The sequence below is a fragment of the Myotis daubentonii genome, chromosome X (assembly GCF_963259705.1).
Source record: "Myotis daubentonii chromosome X, mMyoDau2.1, whole genome shotgun sequence".
Taxonomy (NCBI): Eukaryota; Metazoa; Chordata; class Mammalia; order Chiroptera; family Vespertilionidae; genus Myotis; species Myotis daubentonii.
Genome location: NC_081861.1, coordinates 58,856,534 through 58,875,221, shown reverse-complemented (window position 1 = coordinate 58,875,221; position 18,688 = coordinate 58,856,534). Strand labels below are relative to the sequence as shown.

Here is an 18,688-nt window from a genome sequence, read left to right as displayed (position 1 = left end):
AAAGATTCCCAGGTGATTCTAATGTGCAGCCAACATTGAGAACCACTGTTCTAGAAGCCTCAAAGCCTAGAAAACCCAAAGGACTGAAGCTCTACTGAGTTCATGCAGTCACTCTGCAATCACGTTATAGCTTACTCTGCTATGGGGGTAGTATGTTCTCTCTTCCTGTGACCAGAGCTGAAAGAGAGACTGGGGATTCATGAAATCTTGAGTAGATCTCGACGAGGGTTAAGGAAGAATGAAAAATGAGACTGAGACAGAAATAGAGGAAAAAGCTGGGCCTGGGTGTGGCGTCTACCCTCTGATAGATGAACAGAGCACCCAACACCGGAAGTAAGTTTAATTTATACTCGAAGTAACAGGAAGTTACATCACATCTGGGTAGGCCTTGAGTTTCTGGCGACATAGTGAGATCCACCCCCTAGCACCTGGGCTGGAAAGGTCAGACTGAGTGGCGTCCTTGCTGCTTGGCTAGGACCGCCTCCAGGGCTTGGCTTTGCCTGCATCCTGGGTTCAGCCAACATATTTAAAAATGCCCGATGTGCTTGCCAATAGCCCCCCACACTCTGCTTTTTGAAAAAAGCTAGACTTGTTTCTAGCCCTAATTCTTAGTAACTTAAGAACACAGAACATCCTATATACTAAAAGCCTAGGTGGCATCACGCCCTTGTGCGACACCCTCACGCAACGTCATCACAAGATGGCTGCGCACACAGGGGATGCAGGGCCTGGTGGCCACTCTGCATGGTGAGGCCTGGGGGTCCCACGGCTCTGTGCAGCATGGAGGAGGCTGGTCCCGTGTCTCCACCACCTAATGTGGAGGAGGCGGGTCCCGGAAGAGGAGGCGAGTTGCAGCAGGGAAGGGCAATTGTGGGTGATCAGGCTGGCAGGGGAGGGCAGTTGGGGGCGATCAGGCCCAGTCAGGGGAGGGCAGTTGGGGGCAATCAGGCCAGCAGGGGAGAGCAGTTGGGGCAATCAGGCTGGCAGGAGAGGGCAGTTGGGGGCCATCAGGCCAGCAGGGGAAGGCAGTTGGGGGTGATCAGGTCATCAGGGGAGCAGTTAGGCATCAATCAGGCTGGCAGGGGAGCGGTTAGGGGGGCAATCAGGCTGGCAGGCAGAAGAGATTAGGGGCAATCAGGCAGGCAGGCAGGTGAGCAGTTAGGAGCCAGCAGTCCCGGATTCTGAGAGGGATGTCCGACTGCCAGTTTAGGCCTGATCCTGCAGTCGGACATCCCCCGAGGGGTCCCAGATTGGAGAGGGTACAAGCCAGGTTGAGGAACACCCCCCCCCCACCGTGCACGAATTTCGTGCACCTGGGCTCTAGTATCTAATAAAATCTCTGGGCAAACACAGAGACCTGAGACAATGTGACATTATTATAAGCTACTGAGAAAAGCTCATTTGCACCACACCACAGGCAATTTCAGACCAAGGAGCCAGGACAGGCTGACAACAAAAGGAACAGTCCAGATCCAGGGCCAAGGAGTGGTCACAGCAAACAAACACACATGAAAATAAGGGAAGCTGAAAACAAAAGTAATAAATCTGGTTCATGTAGGAAGATTTACTATATTCTTCCTACTCATGATCCAAAGATTGGTTTCCCCAGTAATGCTCTCAGGATCTGCAATGTAACAATATGCCAAACCTGAAAGCTAATGAAATTTCAGCCTTAATGAAGAGCCCACCATCTTATAGGAGGATTTTTATCGAGTAAAGAGGAACACCAGCTCACAGTGTAGGGTGTGGGGGAACAGATCCACAGGCACAGCTTGTCTCAGGACAAAAGGCTTGCCGAGAAGCTTCTTAGCAGAGTTTGGGGGACAACACAGCCTGTAGAACAAGATGTTAATAATATCAGTTCCTAGAAACCAAGGAGAACTTCTAGTAACACAATTTCTTACATTTTAAGCTCTGCCTCTGTGTTCCCACAGTCCTTTGTGTTTTTCACTATAACAGCATCTATCATATTTAATGTAACTACCTGTTTTTTTTAAGCCAACTTCCTCACTGGAGTCTAATATTTTTGAGGTAAAAATGAGGCAAAAACTGCTTAGTATTCATCTCTATGTTCCCAGTATGTGACACAGACTTGGAGTTCAATGGTGAATGGAGCAAGGGACCTAGGTCATACACTTTTCTGTATGATTTGCACACAACAGGTAATTAATAAATATGACTGAGTTAAATTATTCAATTGAAATGTCTCAAAGTAGATTACTTTTCCCCTTACTTCAAAGTCAGTCAAGTGAAAACTGAAAACAGCAATTCACCTATAAATTCACCATTCAGAGAAGGATAAACACTGTTAACATTTCAGAATATATTTTTCCAAAAATGTATACTTAAATTGGTTTCTTAAAATGGAGTCACACTGTATATATTATACATATTCCTTTACAACCAGTTTCTTCAGTTAATAATACATCATGATCATCTTTTAAAAAAAAAATTCTCGGAGAGAACCAAGATGGCGGCATAGGCAAACACTGGAGATTGCTCCCTCGCACAACCCCTTCAAAAAAAAAACCTAAAAGACTGAATGGACATCACCCAGAACCACAGGAAGGCTGGCTGAGGGGAAATGCTACAACTAGAAGGAAAGAGAAAAGCATACCAAGACTCAGAGGAGGCGCAGTGTGGAAGTAAAATAAAAAGGTGCGGAGGTGCGCACGGAGCAGGCTGGCGGCTGAGGGCGCGGTTGTCTGTTTCAATCAGGAGGGAGTCTCAGACTCTGAGCTCCAGATCCAGGTGAGTCTCTAGGGACCCAGACTCAAACGGGAGAAGCGGGACTGTCTGGCACCGGTCAGAACTCGAGGGCAGCTTTCTCTACAAGGTTTGCAGCAGTTGCTGGGACTCTGAGAGGCAGAGCCCCTGGAGACAGGACTGAGAACAGCCATAACTGCTTGCTCTGCACAGAGGCATTTGTCGGATAGCCTCAGGCAAAGGCTAGATTAGCACCTCCCTAGAGGACAGAAGTTCTCCCACTGCAGACACAGCTGATTCTCACAGCCAGTTGGCCTGGAGGTCAAATCCCCCCCAGTATTACCTACAAAAATCAAGGCTTAACTACAACAAGACTGTGCACAAAGACCACTAGGGGGTGCACCAAGAAAGCATAAAAAATGAGGAGACAAAGAAACAGGACACAAATGGAGGATATAGAGCTCAAAACCACACTTTTAAGGTCTTTCAATAAGTTTCTAGACACTGCCGATAAACTTAATGAGATCTACAAGAAATCTAATGAGACCCTGGATGTTGTGACAAAGGACCAACTAGAAATTAAGCATACACTGACTGAAATAAAGAATATTATACAGACTCCCAACAGCAGACCAGAGGAGCGCAAGAATCAAGTCAAAGATTTGAAATGCGAAGAAGCAAAAAACACCCAACCGGAAAAGCAAAATGAAAAAAGAATCTGAAAATACGAAGATAATGTAAGGAGCCTCTGGGACAGCTTCAAGCGTACCAACATCAGAATTATAGGGGTGCCAGAAGATGAGAGAGAGCAAGATATTGAAAACCTATTTGAAGAAATAATGGCAGAAAACTTCCCCTACCTGGTCAAAGAAATAGACTTACAGGTCCAGGAAGCGCAGAGAACCCCAAACAAAAGGAATCCAAAGAGGACCACGCCAAGACACATCATCATTAAAATGCCAAGAGCAAAAGACAAAGAGAGAATCTTAAAAGCAGCAAGAGAAAGAAACTTAGTTACCTACAAGGGAGTAGCCATACGACTGTCAGCTGATTTCTCAACAGAAACTTTGCAGGCCAGAAGGGAGTGGCAAGAAATATTCAAAGTGATGAATACCAAGAACCTACAACCAAGATTACTTTACCCAGCAAAGCTATCATTCAGAATTGAAGGTCAGATAAAGAGCTTCACAGATAAGGAAAAGCTAAAGGAGTTCATCACCACCAAACCAGTATTAGATGAAATGCTGAAAGGTATTCTTTAAGAAGAGGAAGAAGAAGAAAAAGGTAAAGATACAAATTATGAACAACAAATATGCATCTATCAACAAGTGACTCTAAGAATCAAGTGAATAAATAATCTGATGTACAAAATGAACTGTTGATTATAATAGAATCAGGGACATAGAAAGGGAATGGACTCACTATTCTTGGGGGGGAAAGGGGTGTGGGAGATGCGGGAAGAGACTGGACAAAAATCGTGCACCCTCACCGTGGATGAGGACAGTGGGTGGGGAGTGAGGGCGGAGGGTGGGGTGGGAACTGGGAGGAGGGGAGTTATGGGGGGAAAAAGGAGGAACAAATGTAACAATCTGAACAATAAAGATTTAATTTAAAAAATTGTTTTAAAAAACCCCGTAACTTAAAAAAAAAAAATCCTCACCTAAGGATATCTTCTTACTAGAGGCCCGGTGCACAAAAATTTGTGCACTCAGGAGGGTCTCTCAGCCCAGCCTGTGCGATCTTGCAGTATGGGACCCCTCAGGTAATGACCACCTGCTGGCTTAGGCCAGCTCCCCAGGGGATTGGGCCTAAGCTGGCAGTCAGACATCCTTCTGGCAGCCCGGGAGCCCTCGGGAGATGTCCACTTGCCAGCGGGGAGCAGGCCTAGCTGCAATCGGACATCCTTAGCACTGCTGAGGAGGCAGGAGAGGCTCCCACCACCACCGCTATACTGGCAGCCGTCACCCTGGCTTGTGGCTGAGCAGCGCTCCCCCTATGGGAGCACACTGACAACCAGGGAGTAACTCCTGCATTGAGCGTCTGCCCCCTGGTGGTCAGTGTCTGTCATAGTGACCAGTGATTGCCAGTCGCTCTACTGTTAGGATCAATTTGCATATTACCCTTTTATTATATAGAATAGAGGCCTGGTGCATGGGTGGGGGCTGGCTGGTTTGCCCTGAAGGGAGTCCCGGATCAGGGTGAGGGTCCCGCTTGGGTGCCTGGCCAGCCTGGGTGAGGGGCTGAGGGCCATTTTCAGGCTGACCACACCCCCTTCAGGGAGGAGGGTCCTGCTGGGGTGGCTGGTCAGCCTGGGTGAGGGGCTGATGGATGTTTGCAGTCTGGCTACAGCCCCTTCAGAGGGGGGGTCACCCCCTGGGGTGCCTGGCCAGCCCGGGTGAGGGGCTGCTGACTGTTTGCAGGCTGGCCAAGCCCCCCAGTGAGGATCCTCACCCCATGAGGCTATGGCCAGCCTGGGTGAGGGGCTGATGGCTGTTTGCAGTCTGGCTACAGCCCCTTCAGGGGGGTCACCCTTGGAGTGCCTGGCCAACCCGGGTGAGGGGCCGATGGCTGTTTTCAGGCTGGCCACAGCCCCTTCAGGGTGGGGAGTCCTGCTGGGGTCCTGCTGGGGTGCCTGGCCAGTCTGGGTGAGGGGCTGATGGCTGTTTGCAGGCTGGCCACAGCCCCCAGCCACCCAAGCTCCCAGTGGAGGCTGGCTGGAAGCAGGTATCTGGGATTTATTTAGCTTCTATAATTGAAACTTTGTTGCCTTTTGTGGAGGCCACAGCCTGCCTGAGCAGGCGGGAAGCTTGGCTTTCTCCATCGCAGGGACAACCAAGCTTCCTGCTTGCTCCAGGTCCATGGCTGCCCGCCGCCATCTTGGTTGGGTTAATTTGCATATAGTAGCTCTGATTGGCTGGTGGGCGTGGCTTCGGTGTAGCAAAGGTGCGGTCAATTAGCATCTTTGTCTTTTATTAGTTTAGATTGTTTTAGAGAGAGAGGGAGAGAGAAGCATCAATGTGTGAGAGAAACATCGATTAGTTGTCTCTCTTACACGCCCCAACCAGGGTCAAACCCACAATCCAGGTATGTGCCCTGACTGGGAATTGAACTGGCAACCTTTTAGTGTATGGGACGATGCTCCAACCAAGTGAGCTACCTGGCCAGTGCCATCCTGAGCATTTCTTCACTATATTATTATGTGTAAAGCTACCTCACTTTTTTGGCTATATGTTATTTCATTAAGTAAACTGAACACAATCTAGTTATATAGTTCCTTGCTATTGGAAATTTAAGCTGTTTCTAACTTGGCTATTTCAAAAGGTCACATCATAAATATTCTAGTTATATCTTTGCATACATTTTTAGTTATTGAATGGAACTGTTGAGTTGAAGGGGCTGTATGTTTTTAAGGCCCTAAGACAGCCGTGGGCAAACTACAGCCCGCGGGCTGGATCCGGCCCGTATGAAATGAATAAAACTAAAAAAAAAAAAAAAAGACCGTACCCTTTTATGTAATGACTAGAGGCCCGGTGAACAAAAATTTGTGCACTTGGGGGAAGGGGGGGGCCCTCAGCCCGGCCTGTGCCCCCTTGCAGTCTGGGACCCCTCGGGAGATAATGACCTGCTGGCTTAGGCCTGCTCCTGGTTGGCAGAGGGCAGGCCCAATCCCTAGGTGCAGCCCCTGGTCGGGCTCATAGCAGGGCCGATTGGGGAGCTGGGGCTCCTTCCCCTGTCATGCACAGAGCAGGGCAGATTGGGTGGTTGCGATGCCACCCTCAGTCACGCTCAGGGTAGGGCCAATTGGGGGGTTGGGGCACCGCCCGCTGTCACACTCAAGGCAGGGTTGATGGGGAGGTTGCAGCGCCACCCCGTCACACACAGAGCAGGGCCCATCAGGGGGGTTGGGGCTCCATACCCTGTCATGCACAGAGCAGGGGCCATCAGGGGGGTTGGGGCTCCGTACCCTGTCACGCACAGAGCAGGGTCAATCAGGGGGTTGGGGAGCTCCCCCATGTCATGCACAGAGCAGGGCTGATCAGGGGGTTGAGGAGCTCCCCCCTGTCACACTCAGGGCAGGGCTGATGGGGAGGTTATGGCTCTACCCCATCACACACAGAGCAGGGCCCGTGGGGGGTGGGGGGGTTGGGGCGCTGCCCTCTATCACCCACAGAACAGGGCCGATCAGGGGGTTGGGGTGCCGCCACTCTCACACTCAGGGCAGGGCAGATGGGGAGGTTATGGCTCTACCCCGTCACACACAGACTAGGGCCCGTGTGTGTGGGGGGGGGTTGGCGCACCGCACCCTGTCACACACAGAGCAGGGCCGATCAGGGGGTTGGGGTGCTGCCCCCTATCAGGCACAGAGCAGGGCTGATCAGGGGGTTGGGGCACCTTCCCCTGTCACGAACAGCGCAGGGCCAATAGGGAGGTTGTGGCCCCGCCCCCTGTCACACACAGAGCTGCAGGGCGATCAGGGGGTTTGGGTGCTACCCCCTATCACGCTGATCCCGGTGCCGGGAGGCCTCTCGGCTCCGCTGATCCCGGTGCCGGGAGGCATATTACCCTTTTACTATATAGGATAGAGGCCTGGTGCACGTGTGTGGGCCAGCTGGTTTGCCCTGAAGGGTGTCCTGGATCAGGGTGGGGGTCCCCACTGGGGTGCCTGGCCAGCTTGGATGAGGGGATGATGGCTGTTTGCAGCTGGTCACACACCCTTCAGGGTGGGGGTCCCCACTGGAGTGCCTGGCCAGCCTGGGTGAGGGGATGATGGCTGTTTGCAGCTGGTCACACACCCTTCAGGGTGGGGGTCCACACTGGGGTGCCTGGCCAGTCTGGGTGAGGGGCTGAGGGCTGTTTTCAGGCTGGGGGTGACTGAAGCTCCCAACCACTCCTTTTTTTTCTTTTTTTTTTTTTTAATTCTGGGCCAGCTTTAGTTTGAGGCTTGGCTCCAGCTCTTAGGCCTCCACTGCTGAAAGTACGTTTCTGGCCTTTGCTTACAATGTTGCGATCCTGCTGGCTGAAGCCCGGCGACTAAAGCAGGTTTCTGGGGTTTTGTTTAGCTTCTATATTTGTTACATAGTTGCTTAGAGTTGCAGCTCAGAGGCCTGCAGCGCAGGCGGGGAACATTGGAGTCTCCGTCACTGAAGCAAGGAAGCCTCATGTTAGTTTCAAGCTGCCTGGCTGCCGGCCGCCATCTTGGCTGGCAGTTAATTTGCATATCTCGCTGATTATCCAATGGGAAGGGTAGCGGTTGTATGCCAATTACCATGTTTCTCTTTTATTAGATAGGATGTTTACTTTGAATTTATATTAGTTCACACAAACACTCCATCCATTCTTTTGTTCCGGCCCTCCGGTCCAGTTTAAGAACCCATTGTGGCCCTCGAGTCAAAAAGTTTTCCCACCCCTGCCCTAAGACATATACTGTTAATTTGTTCCAAAAAAGTGTGTACCAATTTACAATCAAACCAACAAAGCAGAAGAGTTATTTACCTGGCTAACACTCAATGGTTTAAATATCACTGTCCCATTAAAATCAGAATCAAGTTTGTTTAAGGTTGTTTCTATAAATGTTAATGTTATTAAGAACTGCTATGAACAACTGTTGCTTTTATAATGTTATTAACAAATATTTCCTCAGTAAATCTGATTTTAAATGTGAACTCTAAGGTAAAATTTGGACATTAGTTAATAATAATATAGCAATAATTTTATGAAATGTACAACACCAACTCATGATGTTAAAATCAGGGAACTATTGGCAGAGTGGGGTGAATATATGGTAACTCCGTATTTTCTGCTTAGCTTTTCTGCATACCTAAAACTCCTCTAAAAATAAAGCCTACTGATTTAAAAAAGTAAAAACCTATCAGGAACAAGACAAGACTTTCACTATCACTCCTACAATAGAACATTTTTTATCCAATGTAATCAGAGGTTAAAGTATTGGAAGAAAATAAACAAAACTGTTTTTATATGGTGATCATATGACCAGCTTCCAAGAAAATCCAAGAGAATAAACTGGAAAACAAATAAAACTAATACGAGAAAGGTAGCTGAACATAAGATTGATAATAGTCAGTTAGAAAATGCCACGAAAAAGGTCCCATACATAATAGCAATAAAAACTTTATAATATCTTCTATTAACCTTAAGAAAAAAGACCCATGTTGGAAAAAATGTGTGCGCGTGCGTGCGTGTGTGTGTGAGTGTGTGTGTGTGTGTATCTTTAAAATTACATAAACCTGAGTAACTGAAGACACATACCACATACCTGGACAGAAAAAAATACTGTAAAGATTTCAATTCTCCCTAAATTAATTAATAAATTGAGTATTCTTCTAATCACAATCCCAAAAGGTTATTTTTGATAAATTGATTCTACTACAACTCTGTTAGAAAACACATAGACGAGGAATGGTGACATGAGAGAGCCTCTTGGCCTCTCCCCTTGAAATTTCAACTAGTTATCCAACAAAGAAATTCAACAAAGAAATCCCTGCTCAATACAGACACATGCCTGAGAGACCTGTGCATTGAAACATTTGAAGGTGGGAAACGGAATAAATGGGAAGAGGACAAGGGAGGAAAGCGCAAATGGCCTACGGATGCAGCCCTGGAGAGGGGAGAAAACTGGTAGTAGCAGGTGCTCCCTTTGGCTAAGAAGAACAGAGAGATGCGGGGGGCATCCAGCAGGGCAAGCTGAGCTAACAGTGTCTGAGCCAGAAAATGCTTGACAAAGCACAGAGTTCTGCTGTGCAGCTCTCCACTGTGAACCAGGAGGTGGTGTTTCAGACCATGAAATGGAACCACAGAGCCCTGCCACTGCTTGGACTCCCAAAACACCTCCCATTGCCCTTGGAGTTAGGTCGAGGAGCATACTGTCTGTAAATCAAGAGCTATTGCAGTAGATCCGCTGTTTCCCTTTGTGGGGTGCTTGGGGTAGCACCTTACAGAAGTCAAGGGTCGCTATTACAGTGAGGGCAAAACAAATCCCACCCCCAAAACAATGCAGCTGTACTGTCTTAAAGAATCCTAGGTCAAGTTTGGGAGATTACAGAGGTAAAAAAAAATAATAATGTGATTCAGCGCCATCTACTGGAAAACAGTAAAAAATCTCTTCAGAGAAAGCTGCTAGATAGAAGGCCATTGATAGATATACATTCCTAGGCAAAGAGGAACATCAAATGCCATGAATAACCATGGTAATGAAGATGATCAGAAATAAAATGAAAAATCACCAGAAAGCAAGCTGGAACACATGGAAATATGTGATATACATGATAGATATTTCCAGACCGCAGTTCTGAAAATATGCAAAAAGATGCGAGAAAATACAGACAGGCAATTCAATGCATTCAGAAAACAAATCAGCCTGGCAGGCCTGAGAATGTACACAGTTCGATTCCTGGTCAGGGCAAATGCCTGGGTTGCGGGCTTCATCCCCAGTGTGAGGCATGCAGGAGGCAGCCAATCAATGATTCTCTCTCATCATTGATGTTTCTATCTCTCACTTCCTCTCCCTTCCTCTCAGAAATTGATAAAAAATATTCTTTTAAAAAAGAAAACCAGCCAGAACCGGTTTGGCTCAGTGGATAGAGCGTCGGCCTGCGGACTGAAAGGTCCCAGGTTCATGTACCTTGGTTGCGGGCATATCCCCAGTAGGGGGCGTGCAGGAGGCAGCTGATCGATGTTTCTCTCTTATCGATGTTTCTGGCTCTCTATCCCTCTCCCTTCCTCTCTGTAAAAAATCAATAAAATGTATTTAAAAAAAAAAGAAAGAAAACCAATCAATAAAGAAAACAAGTACTAGTACTTTACCAAAAAGATTGAAAATTTAAAAAAGAACCAGTCAGAAATCATGTAAATGAAGCATGCAATTAAGGCAATTAAGAGTGAACTACTGAGGCCCGGCTGGTGTGGTTCAGTGCAGTGAGCATCATCCCAAGGACTAAGAGGTCCTGGGTTCAATTCCCAGTCAGGGCCCATGCCCGGGTTGTGGGCTCGATCCCCAGTAGGGGGCATGCAGGAGGCAGCTGATCAATGATTCTCTTGCATCATTGATGTTTCTAGCTCCCTCTCCCTTTCTCTTTATCTAAAAATCAATAAAAACATATTTTTAAATATTTTTTTAAAAAAAGAGTGAACTACTGAGCATAAAAAACAGAGCCAACCAGATGGAGGAAAGAATTAGTGATAACAAGGACAGAAATCTAGAAATGACGCAGAGAGAAGAGAGAGACCTGGGCATAAAGAAAAATGAAAGAGCTCAAGAGAACCATCTGACTCCATCAGAAAAAGCAATCTCTTATATAAAAGGCCTGTAGCCATCACACCGTAATGCCATCACAACCAAATGAGCAGCAGCTCTCATGGCGGGCGGTCAGGGTACGAGCTAGTGGTGGTGGAGAGCTACGAGCTACAAGCAGCGGAGAGCTACGAGTGGCGGGGGCGCAAGATATGAGCAGCAATGGGCAGGGTGGCCAGCTGAGACAAGCGGAAGCAAGCTACTCATGCATGATTTCATACGCGCTGGAACTCTAGTATTAGAATAATAGGCATTCCAAAAGAGGAAGAGACCAAGAAGGGAAGTGAGAATCTATCCAAACAAATAGTGGCTGAGAGCTTCCCAAACTATGGAAAGAATTAGATCCTTGAATTAGATCCTTGATAAACAGAACACTTAGTTACCTTAATCCAAAGAGGTCATCTCCAAGGCACTTTGTATTAAAACTATCAAAAATTAATGAAAAAGCAAAAAGCAGCCAAGTGAAAAAAGGAAGTGACCTACAAAGAAAAACCCACCCAACTTCTTAGCAGAAACTCTATAAGCCAGAAGAGAGAGGAACCAAATATTCAAACATCTGAAACAGAGAAATTATCAGCCACAAATAATATATCCAGCAAAATTATCCTTTAAATATGAAGAAAAAATATTAGCACCATGCTCTAACCAACTGAGCTAACCGGCCAGCTATGAAGAAAAAAATAAAGACATCCTCAGACATACAGAAGTTGGGGGATTTTATCACCAGAAAACCTCCATTGCAGGAAATACTCAAGGGAGTTATTCTACCTGAAACAAAGAACAGAAGGTTACAACACTAAGAGTAAGATTACAAAAAAACTTATAGCATAAACAGGAATATTTTGTGACAACAAAAGCATAGAAGGGGGGGATAATACTCTGAACTGGCAAAGGAGGATGAAAATCACATGTATTCAAAAGAAAAAAAAAACTATCTTATATATACAAATTTATTTTTTTATAAACCTAATGGTAACCACACACAAAAATCCCCAAACCAAGACACACAGCTTAAAAAAAGAAGAAACAGAGGAAAGAAATATGGAATGCCACCAAACAAAAACAACAAACAGAAACATAAAGGAAAAGAACCAACAGAGGCACAGAGCTAGCAGAATATAAAAGATAAAATGGCTATAGGAAATCCTCATCCTATCTAATAAAAGAGAAACATAGTAATTAGCGTACGACCACTACCCTTCCCATTGGCTAATCAGGGTAATATGCAAATTAACTGCCAGCCAAGATGGCGGCCGGCAGCCAGGCAGCTTGAAACTAACATGAGGCTTGCTTGCTTCAGTGACGGAAGACTCCAACCTTCCCTGCCTGCCTTGCCGGCCTCTGAGCTTGCAGTTTAAGAAACATTGTAACAAATATAGAAGCTAAACAAAACCCCAGAAACCTGCTTTCAGAGAGCTGGGATCTCAGAGCTGAAGTTATACATTGTTTCGATTATAGAACACAAACAAACCAGATACCTGATTTCAGCAGCAGAAGCCTCAGAGCTGGAGCCAGAGCTAAAGCTGGCCCAGAATAAAAAAGAAAGAAAGAAAAAAAGGAGCAGTTGGGAGCTTCAGTCGGCCTGAAAACAGCCCTCAGCCCCTCACCCAGACTGGCCAGGCACCCCAGTGGGGACCCCCACCCTGAAGGGTGTTTGACCAGATGCAAACAGCCATCATCCCCACACCCAGGCTGGCACCTAGGCACCACAGTGGGGACCCCCACCCTGATCCAGGACACCCTTCAGGGCAAACCAGCCAGCCCCACCCATGCACCAGGCCTCTATCCTATATTGTAAAAGGGTAATATGCCTCCCAGCACCGGGATCAGCGGAGCCGCGAGGCCTCCCAGCACTGGGATCAGCGGAGCCGAGAGGCCTCCCGGCACCAGGATCAGTGTGACAGGGGGCAGCGCCCAAACCCCTTGATCACCCTGCGGCTCTGTGTGTGACAGGGGGCGGGGCCACAACCTCCCTATCCTCCCTGCTCTGTTCGTGACAGGGGAAGGCGCCCCAACCCCCTGATCAGCCCTGCTCTGTGCCTGATAGGGGGGGAGCTCCCCAACCCCCTGATCGCCCTGCGGCTTTGTGTGTGACAGGGTGCGGTGCCCCAACCCCGATTGGCCCTGCTCTGTGTGTGACAGGGGGCAGCGCCCCAACCCCCTGATTAGCCCTGCTCTGTGGGTGATATAAGGTGGCGCCCCCACCCCCACCCCATGGGCCCTGCTCTGTGTATGATGGGGTAGAGCCATAACCTCCCCATCGGCCCTGCCCTGAGTGTGACAGTGGCGGCGCCCCAACCCCCTGATCGGCCCTGCTCTGTGGGTGATAGAGAGCAGCGCCCCAACCCCCTGATCTGCCCTGCTCTGTGTGTGACAGGGGGCGGTGCCCCATCTCCCCTATTGGCCCTACTCTGTGAGTGACGGGGGGAACTCCTCATCTCCCTGATCTGCCCTGCTCTGTGTGTGACAGGGTACGGAGCCCCAACCCCCCTGATGGCCCCTGCTCTGTGCGTGACAGGGGGCAGAGTCCCAATCCCCTGATTGGCCCTGCTCTGTGCGTGACGGGGGCAGCGCCGCAACCTCCCCATCAACCCTGCCTTGAGTGTGACAGGGGGCGGTGCCCCAACCCCCCAATCGGCCCTACCCTGAGCGTGACTGGGGGTGGCATTGCAACCTCCCAATCCGCCCTGCTTTGTACATGACAGGGGACGGCGCTCCAACTCCCCAATCGGCCCTGCTCTGAGCCCGACCAGGGGCTGCACCTAGGGATTGGGCCTGCCCTCTGCCAACCGGGAGCAGGCCTAAGCCAGCACGGCGTTATCTCCCGAGGGGTCCCAGACTGCGAGAGGGCACAGGCCGGGCTGAGGGACTCCTCCTCGCCTCCCAAGTGCACAAATTTTTGTGCACCGGGCCTCTAGTCTATATATATAAAAGCCTAAGTGACTGTTATGATGGAACAACCAGAACAACCAGTTGCTATGATGTTCACTGACCACCAGGGGGCAGATGCTCAATGCAGGAGCTTCCCCCAACCCACAGGCTCCCATTGCCGATGGGGCCTACCAGCCAACCTTCTGGTCTCTCCCCCTGGCCAGCAGGCCCTGATTGCCCAATTGGGGCTGGCCCCCAGGCTAGGACAGGGAACTGGGGGTGCGTGGCAGTGGACACAGCCACCTTCCCAGGGGGGCTGAGGGCCGGATCCCTCCTGGGGACCAGCGGCTAACCTCTCGGGTCCCTCCCCGTCCCTACCCCTGGCCAGCAGGCCCTAATCGGCCTGCCCATCCACGGCAGTGGCAGTTGGCCCCTCCCCCTGGCTGGCAGGTCCCGATTGCCCAATTGGGCCTGGGGCCTGGGGCCTGGGCTGGGATGGGGAACGGGGGGTGGGTGGTGGCAGATGCAGGCAGCGAGGAAAGGGGGAGGGTGGGAGGCAGGGAGGCAGGGAGGCAGGGAACTGCGTGGTGGCAGCAAGCGGGTGGCGAAGGAAGGAGGAGGTGGGGAACCTGATCAGCCCTGATTGCCACCCAGGCCTAGGGACCCCAGCCATGCACAAATTTCGTGCACTGGGCCCCTAGTACATCAATAATTACCCTAAATGTAAATGGTCTGAAATCACCAATAAAGAGGCACAGAGTAGCAGATTGGATAAAAAACAAAAAACAACCATATGCTGCCTATAATAGACACAGCTAAGCTGCAAAGACATAGGTAGATTCAAAGTAAAAGGGTGGAAAATGATTCTCCAAACAAATAAAATCCACAGAAAAGCAGGTGTAGCCATGCTTACATCTCACAAAATAGGTTTCAAGAAAACAAAGATAACAAGAGACAAAGATGGGTACTTTATAATGATAACGGGAACACTACATCAAGAAAACTTAACACATTTTAATATATATGCACCCAACAAGGAAACACCTAAATACATAAAATAACTACTCCCAGAACTAAAGGGAGAAACAGATCAAAACACAATCATAGCTGGATACCTTAATACTCCATTGACAGCTCTAGACAGATCAACCAAACAGAAAATCAATAAAAAAAAAATATGGGCCTTAAATGAAACACTTGACTGCAACTGAAGTTCCGGAGAGGTATCTCAGCTGTGGGGGTTGCCACTGAGAACTCTGGGGTCTAATCCCCAAGCTGGGCCCCCCAACAGAGAGCACCAGAACTGAGAAGGGTACCCACATAACATCTGGCTGTGAAAAGCAGCAGGGTTGCTGTCTGCCAGGGAGAAAAGGCTGGAAATTCAGACACCCCCTTAAAGGGCCAATGCACAAAATTCCATGTGGAGCCACCCACCTTGTGCTATGGCAGAGGAAGGGCAGAGTGGATTAGAGCTGTACAAGCAGAAGCCAGGAATGGGGGCACAGGGGTTAGAGCTCAGAAGGTAGATACCCCCAGTTTCCTGTGCCGAGTCATTTCCTCACCCTGTGGAGGTCATCTTTCTCAGGCAGACATTTGCTATACAGGTGACCTTGCCAGGGGGTAAGACCATTGATCCGCCCTATTGGAAAACACCTGGCCTCACAGTACAGACATTCTCAGGCCCATTAAGAGACTGAGAATAACAATTAACCTCCAGGCAAAAGCAACTGACCCACCCTGTTAAAAACAAACAAACAAACAAACAAACAAACAAAAACTCTTGCCACACCTGTGAACCATTACCTAAGGGAAATTCAAGACAAAATTCCATCTGTCTGTAGATGGAGGCAGTCTCTGGAGCCTTTGAATCTTTGCCTAATTTAATTAGTAAGAAACAGATTTGACACTGTCCTGCACAAGAGAATAAGAGGCATAGCAGATCTGCCTAATACATAGTCACAAACACAAAGAGGCAACCAAAATGAGGACACAAAGAAACAACCCACAAACAAAAGAACAAAAGAATTCTCCAGAAGAAGAGATAAGTGAAATGGAGATTAGAAATTTATCTGATACAGAATTAAGAATAATGATAGTAAAGATGCTAAACAGCATGAGAAAAGATATACAGTAGGTCCTCAGGTTACGTCAGAGATCCATTCCTACGGCGCGACGTAACACCATTTTTCGCCATAAGTCGGAACCCACCTACATAAGCAGGTATGTCATTCATATGGAGCACATACACAGCAGTAATGAAGTGAAACAGTAAAAAAATAAAATAAAAGAAACATAACAATTCCTGACCTTGCCGAAACCGGTTTGGCTCAGTGGATAGAGCGTCGGCCTGCGGACTGAAGGGTCCCAGGTTCGATTCCGGTCAAGGGCATGTATCTGGGTTGCGGGCACATCCCCGGTGGGGGATGTGCAGGAGGCAGCTGGTCGATGTTTCTCTCTCATCGATGTTTCTGACTCTCTCTCTCTCTCCCTTCCTCTCTGTAAAAAATCAATAAAATATATAAAAAAATAAAATAAAAAAAACAGCAACAACAAAAAAAAACAATTCCTGACCTTTACATATGGTAAATAAATAATAAAAAACATAAAGCACATATGTACATACATTGAAATGACGGATTTTTTTTTTATAAATAAATGGGAGATGGCAACATAACCACGAAATGACATACATCGAGTCCGACGTAACCTGAGGACTGTCTGTAGTCACTATGAAAACAGAAATAAAGAATGACATAGCACAAATAAAGAACACATTGGAAGGAACACACAGCAAATTAGGGGACACTGAGGATCGAATCAGTGAATTAGAAGACAGGATTGGAAAAAAAATCACTCAATCAGAGAACCAAAAAGAAAAACAATTAAAAAACAGGACAGCTTAAGGGAGCTGTGGAACAATGTGAAACGTAACAATATTCGAGTAGCAGGTGAGCCAGAAGAGGCAGAAAGGGACAAAGAGACAGAGAATGTGTTTCAAGAAATAATGGCAGAAAAATTCCCTAACCTGGTAAAGGGAAAAGTCACACAAGTATAGGAGGCACAGAGAACCCTAAGCAAGAAGAACCCAAACAGGCTCATGCCCAGATATATCGTAATTAAAATGGCAAAATTAAATACAAAGAGATAATCTTAAAGGCAGCAAGAAAAAAGCAAATTGTTATCTACAAAGGAGTTCCCATAAGACTGAAACATGATTTTTCATCAGAAACTCTATAGGCCAAAGGGAATGGCATGAAGTACTCAAAGTAAAGGAAAGCAAGGATCTGAAACCAAGATTACTATATCCAGCAAGGCTTAAATGCTCCAATCAAAAGGCATAGAGTAGCTGAATGATACAAAAACATGACTCTACTATATGCTGTCTACAGGAGACCCACCTCAGAACAAAATACACACCAAGGATGAGAGTGAAGGAATGGAAAAATATTTCCCTTCAAATGGAAAAATAAAAGCTGGAGTAGCAACACTCCTATCCAACAAAATAGACTTCAAAATGAAGGCCATCAAAAGAGACAACAAAGCTCATTACATAATACTAAAGGGCTTGATTCAACAAGGGGAATATAACTCTGGTAAACATATATGCACCCAATATAGGAACACCAAAATATATTTTTTAAAAACTTCTAGAGCACTTTAAGGGAGAGATCAACAACAACATAGTCATAGTCGGGGACTTTAACACCCCGCTGACTTCACTGGACAGATCTTCCAGACAAAAACTTAATAAGAAAACAGTGATTCTACAGGACACACTGGATCAGATGGATTTAATTGACATTTATAGGACATTTCACCCCAAAGCTGAAGAATATTCATCCTTCTCAAGTGCACATGGATCATTCACAAAGATAGATCACATGTCAGGACACAAAACAAGTTTCTACAAGTTCAAGAAGACTGAAATCATATCAAGCATCTTCTCAGATCACAGTAGAATGAAATTAGAAATCAACTACAGTAAAAACACCCCAAAACATTCAAACACATGGAGGCTAAATAGCATGTGATTACACAATGAATGGGTTACCAACGAGATCAAGAAAGAAATAAAAAAACTTCCTGGAAACAAATGAAAATGAACACACAACAACCCCAAATCTCTGGAACACAGCAAAAGCAATCCTGAGAGGGAAGTTCATAGCGCTGCAAGCTTACCTCAAAAAACAAGAAAAATCAACAATAAACTATTTAACCCTACAACTTAAATAACTAGAAAGAGAACAATAAGAAAAGCCAAGAGTAAATAGAACAGCGGTTCTCAACCTGTAGGTCACGACCCCTTTGGGGGTCGAACGACCCTTTCACAGGGGTCGCCTAAGACCATCGGAAAACACATATATAATTACATATTGTTTTTGTGATTAATCACTATGCTTTAATTATGCTCAATTTGTAACAATGAAAATACATCCTGCATATCAGATATTTATATTACAATTCATAACAGTAGCAAAATTACAGTTGTGAAGTAGCAACGAAAATAATTTTATGGTTGGGGGTCAGCATAGCATGAGGAACTGTATTAAAGGGTCGCGGCATTAGGAAGGTGTAGAACCACTGAAATAGAAGGAAGGAAATAATAAAGATTAGAGCAGAAATAAATGACATAAAGACTAAAATAAATAAATAAATAAATGAAACCAAGAGCTGGTTCTTTGAAAGGATAAACAAAATTGATAAACCATTAGCCAGACTCAACAATAAACAAAGAAAGAGGACCCAAAGAAATAAAATCAGAAATGAAAGTGGAGAAGTAATTACTGACACCACATAAATACA

At 46.8% G+C, this 18,688-nt stretch overlaps 1 protein-coding gene across 1 annotated transcript in view; it reads right to left on the bottom strand.

Annotated features, from left to right (window-relative positions):
• Window positions 1–263: 263 nt before the first annotated feature.
• TRMT2B (tRNA methyltransferase 2 homolog B) overlaps window positions 264–18,688 on the bottom strand; it is a 69,630-nt gene continuing 51,205 nt past the window's right edge. Inside the window, exon 14 of the mRNA XM_059678658.1 lies at window positions 264–1,833. Within this exon, the coding sequence (XP_059534641.1) occupies window positions 1,707–1,833 (127 nt within the window). The 3' untranslated portion in view covers window positions 264–1,706. The remainder of the gene's footprint in view (window positions 1,834–18,688) is intronic.